The sequence below is a fragment of the Psittacula echo genome (assembly GCF_963264785.1).
Source record: "Psittacula echo genome assembly, chromosome: Z".
Lineage (NCBI taxonomy): Eukaryota > Metazoa > Chordata > Aves > Psittaciformes > Psittacidae > Psittacula > Psittacula echo.
In genome coordinates, this window is record NC_137742.1 from 83,939,983 (window position 1) to 83,952,245 (window position 12,263).

Sequence of the window (12,263 nt, forward strand, 5' to 3'; positions counted from 1 at the left end):
AAAGATGACTGGCCTGTTTCATTGTCATCTTATGTTTCTTCCTTTAGAGGACGTATCTTGTGCTTTCAGTAGAGCATTTCTCTTGTCAGCTGTGGATGGAGCCATTATGATAGGACCTCCTACTTCTTGATGTCTAGGCCACTCAATTTAAGAGTGTGACTGAGCAGCTACCAGTTACACAAATTGCCCTCATTTCTTACTGCCACAGTGCTGAACAATGAGGTTAATGTCTGTTCTTTTCATTGAAAAGGTTGGAGGTGTGGACCCAAAACAGCTGGCTGTTTATGAAGAGTTTGCACGCAATGTCCCTGGCTTCCTGCCTACCAATGACTTAACCCAGCCCACAGGATTCTTGGCTCAGCCTATGAAGGTAAAGATTCCTGAATTAATTGGTTTGTGAGTTATAGCCCTATTGCTGAATGCTGTGGAACTTGTGTCTCTTGCTAGAAGACTAGTAAGAATCAAGCTTGGGAGTAGCGGTTGTAAGATGCATTAGTTTTATGTTGTGATTAGGCTGACATTAAAACTTACATCCAGTCTTAGGGGGTTGTATCTCAAACTGGGACAAGATCTGCAGGTTGTGATTACCATGTGTAATTTTAGTAGCAGTGAAATATTTTATTCAAATCCCATGTTACTTTTGCAGAAAGACCATGGGTGGCAAGCATGGATTTTGAGATAACAAAGAGGTTTTTGTATGCATTCTTGGTCTTAAGGACTGCTGGAATTGCTTGCTAGTTTCCACAGCTTAATTTGTCATAGTTGTATATTTAAAATGCCAACATAACTAACCACAGTACTTTAAGAGGTATAAATTCTGGATACAGAATAGCCAGTCAGTATGAGTTGCACAAATATAATCCTTGCAAAAAACACTCATTCCCACTTCTCTTAAGCAGCAAGCTTGGGCTACAGATGATGTAGCACAAATCTATGACAAATGTATGACAGAACTGGAGCAGCACCTGCAGTCCATTCCACACACCTTGGCTATGAATCCTCAAGCTCAAGCGTTGCGCAGCCTCTTGGAGGCTGTAGTAGTGGCTCGGAACTCCCGGGATGCTATTGCTGCACTTGGACTGCTGCAGAAGGTGAGTGTTAGCAACTCTTCTCCTGTAACAACTCACCTAGAGTTTATTACTCATGTAGCTTGTGGATTGCATTGGTGGTGACTGTGTACTTTCATGCATCTTGTGGGTCTTGCTTGGTGAACAGTACTGAGCAGCTGCTGTCTTTGGAAATTCAGTAAATGAAATTGGAAGAGGATCATGATGTTCACATGGTGTTTTGTACATGCAGGGGCCAGGCTGCTATGGAAAAAATCAGGTACAGAATTCTGGGATTTAGAGGAGTTTTGTTCAAATGAGGCAAGTAGAGAGCTATTGCACTCAGGAACAGTCTTTGATTTCAGAATGATTTGTAGGCTAAGATGACATTTGAATTTCCCATATAGGTAGATATTACTGAGCGTAGGACTGTATTTATAGTGGCGCACGGGGGGATTGTATTTTGCAGTAACTGACAAACGAGTATGCCTGGTGGGTTGACACTGGCCAACAATCAAGCATCCATTTAGCTGCTCACTCATTCTGCTCCTCTGCAGGACAGGGAGAAAATAAAGGGAAGGCAAGATGACTTGTTCCTTCAGGTTACGGCATTTTAGTAGGGAAAGAAAAGCTGTGTGCTTTTCAACAAACAGAACAAAAATAAAAATCACTGCTTCCCATCAGCCCACAGCTGTCTAGCCACTCCTGAAGCAGGGCTTCAGCACGTGGAATATTTGCTTGGAAAGGCAAATATGACTATGAATGCCCCCCTTCATCCTCCCTTTCCTGAGCTTTTATGGCTGAGCATGATGGCATATGATATGGAGCATCCCTTCATTCAGTTTGGGTCAGTTGTCCTGGCTGTGTTGCTTCCCAGCCTCTTGCCCATACCCAGCCTGCCAACTGGTGGGGGAGGCAGAGTGGGAAAGAAAATCTTGATGGTGTGCAAATGCTGTTCAGCAATTGGCAAAACACTGATGTGTTGTCGACAGTGTTTCAGCACAAATCCAAAGCACACCATCATATGGGCTTCTAGGAAGCCAATTAACTCCATTCCAGCCAGAACTAGTAGACTATACCTGGAGGGAAGTGTCACAGTGAGCTCTGTGAGCTGAGCTGGCATCTGTGACTGATTATTAGTGCAGAGCATAGTGACGCATGTGGAGAAAAATCCATTTGAGCATAGTGGAAGGATACAGATCTGTCTACCTGAGGATCCAGGAACAGCAGCAAAACACAAGCTGGAGGAAGACTATTCTTGGCTGGTAGTGCTTGTACCTATTAAAGAATCTAATCCTGACTAGGACTTGCCCATGTAAATTTTGCTGCCACTGTAAGACTTGTCTTCCATTTGCTATAGACAGGTGCATCTGAGTGATGCAGCTCTTTGTCCAAAAAAGCTAAAAGCTAGTCTCTGGCAGGTTCTGCAGATCTCCTTCCATGTTATTTTTCATGAGCTATATGCAAAATTGCTTGTGTGGAGGCATTGACTTAGAAAAGCTGCAGCACAAACTAGTGCAGTCTTTCAGACTACTTGGTGCATATATGAAGGGGGGCATAGAAAGGCTTGTTTGTGGTAGGACAGCTGTGTGCAGTGAATGTGTAGATGCCATAGTAGCTGGTAAAATCTCATATAGTCTCATCAAGGGGTCAATATGATAACTAAATTGGTTTTAGCAAATCTCAGTCTTCTGGTGATAACTGTTGCTGATGTAATTTGGAGAAGACTTGGAAGAGGACTTGTTTTTAACTCTGCTAACAGGTTGCATCTATTCTAGGCTGTAGAGGGCTTACTGGATGCCACCAGTGGGGCAGATGCTGACCTCCTGCTTCGCTATCGTGAGTGTCATCTGCTTGTGCTGAAGGCTCTGCAGGATGGCCGTGCCTATGGATCTCCGTGGTGTAATAAACAAATTACTAGGTCAGTTATGAGACAACAGGAACACTGATGTTAGCTTTCATCATCTTTTGGGAGTTCCTGTGTATTTTGAATCTCTTGCTTGTTAATATTTTGTATTGCTGCAATTTGGACAGACAAAGTAACTAGCTTTAGTCAAAAGTAACCAGATCTTATAATGCTGCTTCATCTAGAACATGATAGGAATCTTCAGCGGAATTAGACATTAGAAATGCTCTGGGAGTTGGAGTTTTTTTCCCTTATTTTACAGAGAATGTCTGAGCTGAGCTGTCACAAACTATGTGACATGGCATATCACTGCAGCAGGAGCATTGATACTTCAGCAAGGCAGCTGTGCCACTTTGTCCTTAGAAGAGAGCTGCTTCTGCTGAAGCTCTTCAAGGAGTGTTGTGACCAGTTTTGCAGGGCAGCAAATGTTTGGGGCTGGTGGCTGTTTTCAACTCGAACATTGCCTCAGAGAATGCTCTGAGGCTCTTCTGTAGCCAAGTAGCAAATCACAGTGAATGGCACAGTTTCTGAAGTACTTGAGTTGCTTCACTTAAACTGTGTTAAATATGCTTTTTAAAAGCAGTCTAATTCTTCAGGTGCCTGATTGAATGCAGAGATGAGTACAAGTACAACGTGGAAGCTGTGGAGCTGCTGATCCGCAATCACCTTGTTAACATGCAGCAGTATGACCTCCACTTGGCTCAGGTAAAGGGTACCTGTTCTTTTGGAGGAGAATGGTGATGTTCAGTCCACTCCAAAAATCTGTGATTGAACTTCAGTTTCCTTTCTCATGTTGACAGTCAATGGAGAATGGCTTGAACTACATGGCTGTGGCATTTGCCATGCAGTTGGTAAAGATCCTGTTGGTGGATGAGAGGAGTGTCGCCCATGTAACAGAGGCAGATCTGTTTCACACAATTGAGACACTCATGAGGATTAATGCTCATTCCAGAGGAAACGCCCCAGAAGGGTGAGATTGAAATATTGTGTGGTATATTACTACTTGTGCTCATTTACGATTTGAATGTTTTATAGACAGTGTCTCAAATCATATAGCTTTAAACTTTCTTGAGAGCTGCAGTCCTGTGTTAATGCTGTTACTCCAATGTAATTGTGCTGATTTTTGTGCCAAAATAGAGGCAGCTGCATCATCATGGCATACTGAATGCTTGAACAGGAAAATCCTTCTGTGCACTGTACTCCAAAATGCCATGGTACTCTGACAAACTTGCTTGAATTCTTGCCTCATCTCAAATTTGGGGAAAATTTTTACCTGTTCAGATGCTTAATATCAAGGTGTTAATATGTTTATTTGTTAATCATGAGCAGGTCATCAAATTAGGCAATCCTCATTGCTTCTTTAGACAGTTTTATTTGGAGTCTACAAAGCAGTCATTCACCAATCTTGTGTGGCTTGTGTATCCACCAGCAGATAATTTGGCAGCAAACAGCCACAGCATCTGGAAATACCTGTGCAACTTGCAGGCCTCCTGTTGCTGAGGTGGAAGCAATTGCTGCTGGATTTGAGGAAGAAATGGATTGGAGCTTGGAGAACTCAGGATTGCTTGAGATCAACTAGCAGCTGGTGCTAGTGTTGGCAGTGGCTGCTGCTACCAACACAACTGCTAGTGGCAAATCCCAAACAAAAGTCCTTTTCCCAATTTGGTTTGGGTTTGCGAACAGCTTGGGTGCACTGTCTTTGCTGTATGTCAGTTGGGTGCAATGTCTTTGCTGTATGACTTAACTTTCACTGCAGCCAAATGTAGTACCCCGGCCAGGCTGTTCAGCACTGACATCTCACTGTTTCACAACATTTTAGGGCTTCCAAAGTACTCATGGTGCTTTGTTGTAGCACACAGCTGGATGAATTGAAGTGAAACTTCAAAACTTGGCTGATCTCAGTGTTCCTTCTTTTATCATAAATGTATCTGCACCCATGACTTATTTCTGCTATCCAGTGAGGACTGGAAGATACAAAGATTAAGTATAAGAAATAACTTGCTTCCAATTATATTTGACTGAGCTTCCGATTCCTGCATCTCTTGGTGGAGAAGAAATTCTAACCTAGCTCTTGCTCTGTTGTGTTAGGTTACCGCAGCTGATGGAAGTGGTCCGATCAAACTATGAAGCAATGATCGACCGTGCTCATGGAGGTCCTAATTTCATGATGCATTCAGGAATTTCCCAGGCCTCTGAGTATGATGACCCACCAGGTCTGAGGGAGAAGGCAGAATACCTGCTGAGGGAGTGGGTGAACCTCTACCATTCAGCTGCTGCAGGCCGTGACAGTACCAAAGCATTCTCTGCATTTGTTGGACAGGTAGAGCTTTTGGAAAGAAAGGTGCTTTTTATTCAACATCAATAGGGTGTGATGCCCTCCATTTTCAAGCAGTGCTGTAACCAATGCTATAGGGGTCCTTTTGAAACTTTTAGGTGTATGGCAGTTGACTGTCAAAAATCTGCCTGGTTTGATGGAAACTTCTGCAGAAACCCCTGCACTTCCCCAGATCATGTTCTTCATATACTGTAGCAGCAACCCATCAGTTCAGTTTTGGGATAAGTTTGGTGAGAGAGCTTCAGGTGAGATAGCTCTTGGGAATAGTGCTGACACACTCTGTGTAATGAAGCTTGAGTATAGTGTTGCTCCTTATGGGTAACAGGTAAAGGCTAAGACAGCCTGCAAAAGGAAATTGTTAATATTGTTGCAAGTGAATTGTTTCAGACCATGTGAACAAGAAAATCCTTTTTTTTTTTTTTTTTTTTTTTTTTTAAACAGGAATCATTCATTAGAGTGAGGAAAAACTTGAAACTTCATTAGCTAAAGAGGTGCCTAAATTTAAATGGCTTCTGGCATTTTCCTCCAGGACACCTTAACAGCTGTGAAGAACAGCTCACATCTGCCTTCCAGGTGTGACTGAGCAGGGAGATGCCCCCTGTAGCCAAATATGTGTGATACCAAAATCCCTGTATATCTGCAGTAATAGTCATAAAACTGTCTTCCTTGTCCTCCTTGACTGCAGCTGCAAGGAAGCCCATGAATTAGTGTATTTGCTTGGACTAGCAAATGCAATATATCAAAGTGTTGAGATATATAATTATTTCCTTACAGGCTTTAGCTATGGGGCTTAGAGGAATATTTTAATAATTGTTAAACAAGACTTCGTTATTGAACTTAAATTACCATAATTCTGGCTGCTTAAATTAAGCATTGCTTTCTTTGCACTAGTCTTTAGAACAAGGAGCATAGTATTTTGAAGGCTGATACATTAATTTCTTTCCTAAAAAAAAGTTTCTCCAGAAATACTAGAAGTTCTCAAAGTGCTACAAATTATGGTGTTTATGCAGTGTAATTTGTTTCATTTTGATGGTTTTAATGCTATAGGTAACAAATAAAAGGAGGTCTCTTTAAGATGTATGTTACTGAAAACAAATCCTAATACAAAACAGACAAAAAAGCCCACCCAGTCTTTCTCTGTGTCATGTTCCTGTAAGGAAAATTCACTCTCCAAATGCACATAGCTTCTGCAATCTGCAGATTCCGATTCTGCCCCATCCCTGGCAGTGTTCAAGGCCAGGATGGATGGGCTTGGAGCAACCTGGTCTAGTGGAAGGTGTCCCTGCCTGTGGCAGGGGGTTGGAACTGGATGATCTTAAAAGTCCCTTCCAACCCAAACTAGTCTGTTGCTGCAAAGTAGTGATGGTTCCTGAGCTACCAGCTCAGGTCTGCCCTTCATACAGCTTGTACATCCTGCGTGGGTTCCTAAAGGCTAGACAGAAGAACTACTGCTGCTGCTTCTCACTGTCCTTCATGCAAGGTTGAATACTGGTGGCAGAACTGATACTGAAACAACCTCGTCAGCTATGCTGATGGTTGAAAAGAATTTGGATCAAAAAGACTCTATCTGGGAGTAAATGCCTTTGCTAAAATTGTGTTGCCACCCTCAAATTGCGTTAAATACTTATACTAGGAAGGAATAGCAGAGATAGCTTGCTACTCATCTCTCTTGAGAGCATGGTAAAAATTAATTGTGCCAGGCAAGGTGAGTGCTCTGTAAAGTGTGTGCTGTTTGAAATAAGTTCTAAAATTCACTTCATGAGGTTATAGTTCTGACTTCTTTTCCTGGATAGATGCACCAGCAAGGAATCCTGAAAACCGATGACCTGATCACCCGCTTTTTCCGCCTCTGCACCGAAATGTGTGTTGAAATCAGCTATCGTGCTCAGGCTGAGCAGCAGCATAACCCTGCTGCCAACCCCACTATGATTCGAGCCAAGTGCTACCACAATCTGGATGCCTTTGTACGACTTATTGCACTGCTAGTGAAGCACTCTGGGGAGGCAACCAACACAGTTACAAAGATCAACCTCCTGAATAAGGTTTGGAACCCTTTTTGCACTCCTGGCATTTAAAGTGCAGAATCAGGCATGCCTTTGCTGATTAATGTAAAATATAGACCTCAGTGCAGGCTACTGCTGACGGATGAGACTGAGGACTTGATAAAATGTTGAGTAGAGCATCAGGATGCCAGGTGGCTTTCTTGTTCACAAAGAATTCATATCAAGCACACCTGAAACTCACCTTTGTGCCTTGAAACGAAAAGGTCCTCTGCTATTGTTTTGAGGCCTTAAAAGTTTGCTTTAAAGTGGATGATTCCTGGGTGTCTGCATTGATTTTGTGAGGGCCTTGCCAATTCTTCTACACTACTCTGTTTATGGCTAGGAAGTCTTAGGTAGTTAAGGTCTCCCAACACTGCTCAGTAAGTCGTTGTGACCCATGGGACAGAGAGGACAAAACACCGTGGTTGGTAGTTGCTAATACAGATTATATTAATTTACATAGCACTGCCAATAACTAGAAGTTTTGGTTCTTGTTAGAATCTACAGGTTATATTTTTTTACCTACAGGTTAGTGTTACCTATAGGCAGACTTGCAAAGTGATTCTTGCTGTCACCACTGTCACGTCTTGATCTCTTTAGGTCCTTGGTATTGTGGTGGGAGTTCTTCTGCAAGACCACGATGTTCGGCAGAGTGAGTTTCAGCAACTTCCTTACCATCGCATTTTCATCATGCTGCTGTTGGAATTAAATGCTCCTGAGCATGTGCTGGAGACCATCAACTTCCAGACACTCACAGCATTCTGGTATGTACTTGAGATTGGCCACAATGCTCATCCTTTCTTGGATTTTTCATTCAGAGGCTATCTGACTGTTCCTTTGTGGTGGCTTAATCACATTTGGAGTAATTGGTTCTCCTATAGACTGTCCACTTGCTTGTTTTAAGGAAGATGGTGGTAAAACACAAGATGCTAAAATGCCTTGCTTCTAGGGCTGTGTATGTTTTCCTTCAATGTTATGAAAAGCAGTCTTATTGCTGTGCACTTCTAACCTGCTCTAACTTTTCTTTCAGTAACACATTTCACATCCTGAGGCCTACAAAAGCTCCAGGTTTTGTTTATGCCTGGCTGGAACTGATCTCCCATCGGATATTTATTGCAAGAATGCTGGCACATACACCACAGCAGAAGGTGTGGCTGCAGTTTATCTCTTCTGAATTAAGGAGCTCACACAGATGCTTATCTAGTGTGGTGGTGTTTCACATCTCTGGAAGTGCACTAGTAGCATGGCTGTTCCGTTTTGTTGTCTTCCATATTCACAGTCATCTAACTGCATGAAGGAGAATCTTTGTGTCAGTGAACAATGGGCTCTAGGGTGAACTGAGGTTAAGGAACATGCTTTTGTGAAAGTCTGGAAGAGCTGTAGTCCAGACCAAATACTGCCAAATCAGAATGTCATGTGGAGTGTTCTAGAAAGACCCGTAGCATATGATGTGCAGCTAAAGCTCTGCTGCACTCACTGCTAGAGGTAGCAGTGGGACATAACTCTGATCAAGGTTTATATGAAGACCAATCTAATTATAGTTTTTGAAGTTAAGATAACTGCTCTTTACTGCACATTTTCCACCTGCTGTTTTTCTCTTGACAGGGTTGGCCTATGTATGCCCAGTTACTGATTGATCTCTTCAAGTATTTGGCTCCTTTCCTTAGAAATGTGGAACTCACCAAACCTATGCAAATCCTTTACAAGGTGAAAAAAATGCCAGCTAATAGATGCTGCTTCTAGCCAGAGTTGTCTGAAAGTAGAGGGTTTTGGGTATCAAAATAGGATTTAATGTGTTTTTAGAACTTATATCTTGAGTTAAATGCAAATTTAATATGGGATAGAAACTGACTACCTCCCCAGATGAATTTCTTCTTGTTAATCACATGACATGGAAGGATGGCTCTGCAAGCTCTCTCATATTTTATTTTCCAGGGTACTCTGCGTGTGTTGCTGGTCTTGTTGCATGATTTCCCAGAATTTCTTTGTGACTACCACTATGGTTTCTGTGATGTGATCCCACCTAACTGTATTCAGCTAAGGAATCTGATCCTGAGTGCCTTCCCACGGAACATGAGGCTTCCAGACCCTTTCACCCCCAATCTAAAGGTAAGACTTCCTTTCACGAGCTTGATAATGGGAAGCTTTAATGCTCTAAGTACTCTTCCTTTTCTTTTTTTTTTTTTTTTTGGTCGAGACTGGATATTTGGGGACAGTTCCACTGATACTTGAATTAATGCAACTATTTAGAAGTTAACAGGTAATTGGAAACTTAAGTCACATAGCAGCTAGCAGAACAGCGTATTTTTTTTTTAAAGCAGGTAGGCTTCAGTTATGTTTGTAACAGTGTTTGAGGTTTTCCACGCAAGCAGAATACAGCCTTGTCTGCATGAAATCTGTTGCAGTTGGAAGCATAAAGCTTGCCTCTTTCTATATGGCTTCATTGGCACCCATAGACAATTAGCTCACTCTCAAAGTCTGCGCAGGTTCAACCTAGAAGGACAGGCTGGTGAGACTTGTATTACATGACACCTGCCCTGACAACCTAGCTTTGCATGGGAAACCAGAGGACTTTTCCCAAAGGGAGACCTATTTTATGATGTCCCTAAATCTGACTGGCAAAACATGTTGGAGCAAGGGCATCTTTATAATTTTCCTGTCTCATTTGTCACTGAAAACCAGACTGCTTAAGCAGTCTTTGTGTCTTTGCTGTTTGGAAGTTCAGACAACAGTTCCTGCCTGTTTTGTTTAGCTCATGCTGAATTGTACAGTTTGTGCTCCGCAGGATGTGTGGCGGCTGGAATTCAGTTATCTAATTATTGAAGAGCTGGTGAAGAGCACTATGTAATTGCAAATACTTTTGGATGAGCAACATAGATTCCATCTTATCTTGAAAATAATGAGATAAATTACCATTCTGAGACAAGCCTTTTGCATAATTTGGAGAGGTTTTTAAGTGTGTTAATGTTATCAAATTTAATCTTCTGGCATATGACAGGCTGCTCATCATGGAATGATTAGAAGCAAACCTTCTCACACTGCTAAAGCATTGTCCTATTATTCTTCCTTGCCTGAGCTGTGCAGGATGATGGGAGCAAAGCTGCAATACTCAGCATTTGTTGAGACTGAAGAAGTCTGTTCCTGACTTGTGTGGATGTTGGTACTTTCTTAAACTAGTGTCGGTAGGGAGACTTCACAGGCGGTGACTGATTCCCCTACGGCCCTCACCCTTGATTTCTTTTATCTTCTACTCTATTCTTTGAAACAGTCATCTAACAAGTTTGCACAGTAGAGACTAATTTTCTTCTGGAATCTGCAAAAGCCTAGTGTTTCCTTTTCATTGCTGGTAGGAAAAAGTGATCAACACCAGTAGTTAATGTAATAATCACTTACAGATCTGTTTTTGCAGTTTGTTGCTTTAGAGATTGCTTATGGTTTAGCTGACGGGGTTTTCTCTCCACAGGTGGATATGTTAAGTGAGATTAATATTGCTCCACGAATACTCACAAATTTCACTGGAGTGATGCCACCTCAGTTCAAGAAAGACTTGGATTCCTATCTCAAAACCCGCTCACCAGTCACTTTTTTGTCTGACTTGCGTAGCAACCTACAGGTGAGTGGTTTCTGATGATGGCAAATTCAGATGGCATTGGACAAATTATTTCACTGCTTTAGTCACCCTCCTTCCTTGCAGGAATTTTGTTGGTGTGTAGCAAGCATGTGTTCCAGGCAGTAGAAAAGCCCTGTGAAATGCATGCTTCTTTTACCACTTCCTAGCAGAATGTTTAAGTGTATATTAAGTAGTTTCAGACAGGTGGAATTTCAAGGGCAGAAGAACGTTGACTTTGAGGACCCTAAAATTATTTCATTTAAAAGCAGATGGTTTTATCTACATGAACAGACAAATGCTTGTGGTGAAATTGTAGAGTTATCTGACAATAAAATACAATAAAATAGATTATATTTTATTTATATAAATATATATAAATTTATATAAATATATAATATACAATAAAAGAGTTATCCGACTCTTCTGCTTACATGTCTGTAGTGCACAACCTTGCAAATCTTAGTAAAGAATATAGTCAGAGCTGATTGCATCAAGCTTGGTTTCTTTGTCCTCAGCCTTTGGGTGATGAAGTCTTGTGGCGTCTATCACATGACTCCAGCACTGCTTAGCCAGGCATTGCCTCAGTAATGCTTTAGTGGGGTTTATGGAACTTGATTGATTTTTTTTTTTTTTTTTTTTTAAGAATCTGACTAGATTTTGACTCAGAATGGATTCATTGTTCTAGAAATCTGTGAATCTGCATGCTAATGCTGTAAGAGTCAAAAAAGGCAGCCCCATTTCATACATCACAAGGCTTGGTTTGCAGCAGACTTCAGGGCTGAAATGGGACTTCCTCAGAAAAGTGCTCATATTGAAACATTTGCATAGGTTGTGTGTGTGTCAGCCACCCTCTGGCACTGCTGGTGAATTCACATTGCCCATACCTTTTGTAGGGAGTACAAAAGTTGTCTATTGGGTCTGTCAACACTTTTTCTGATGTTTTTGAATACACACACACACATATGTATATATCTGCTCTATTATGAAAGGGTAAATGCTAAGCTGAATTTGTTGATGTCCTGAGTGTGTTCTCTTCTGTATAATCAAGAGAAGACTCGGATGCTGTTGTTGTACATGCTGTACCTTCGGTCACTGAAGGAATATAGACTGTTAATGCTTTTTCTATCTTTGCTATTAGGTATCAAATGAACCTGGCAACCGCTACAACATCCAGCTGATTAATGCCCTGGTGCTCTATGTAGGTACTCAAGCTATTGCGCACATTCACAACAAAGGCAGCACACCCTCTATGAGCACCATTACCCACTCAGCTCACATGGACATCTTCCAGAATTTGGCAGTAGACCTGGACACCGAAGGTGAG

At 41.8% G+C, this 12,263-nt stretch overlaps 1 protein-coding gene across 7 annotated transcripts in view; it reads left to right on the forward strand.

The window, feature by feature from the left end:
- Positions 1-12,263, forward strand: part of CNOT1 (CCR4-NOT transcription complex subunit 1) — a 59,206-nt gene that overhangs the window by 45,700 nt on the left and 1,243 nt on the right. For 5 of the 7 annotated variants that reach the window (XM_080636906.1, XM_080636909.1, XM_080636910.1 and 2 more), the window contains 13 exons: positions 251-370; positions 897-1,091; positions 2,825-2,967; positions 3,549-3,657; positions 3,753-3,922; positions 5,041-5,272; positions 7,081-7,329; positions 7,930-8,093; positions 8,360-8,477; positions 8,935-9,036; positions 9,265-9,438; positions 10,793-10,942; positions 12,078-12,258. In XM_080636906.1, coding sequence (XP_080493032.1) covers positions 251-370; positions 897-1,091; positions 2,825-2,967; positions 3,549-3,657; positions 3,753-3,922; positions 5,041-5,272; positions 7,081-7,329; positions 7,930-8,093; positions 8,360-8,477; positions 8,935-9,036; positions 9,265-9,438; positions 10,793-10,942; positions 12,078-12,258 — 2,107 coding nt within the window. The remainder of the gene's footprint in view (positions 1-250; positions 371-896; positions 1,092-2,824; positions 2,968-3,548; positions 3,658-3,752; positions 3,923-5,040; positions 5,273-7,080; positions 7,330-7,929; positions 8,094-8,359; positions 8,478-8,934; positions 9,037-9,264; positions 9,439-10,792; positions 10,943-12,077; positions 12,259-12,263) is intronic. The other 2 variants (XM_080636907.1, XM_080636911.1) reach the window with 1 other exon arrangement.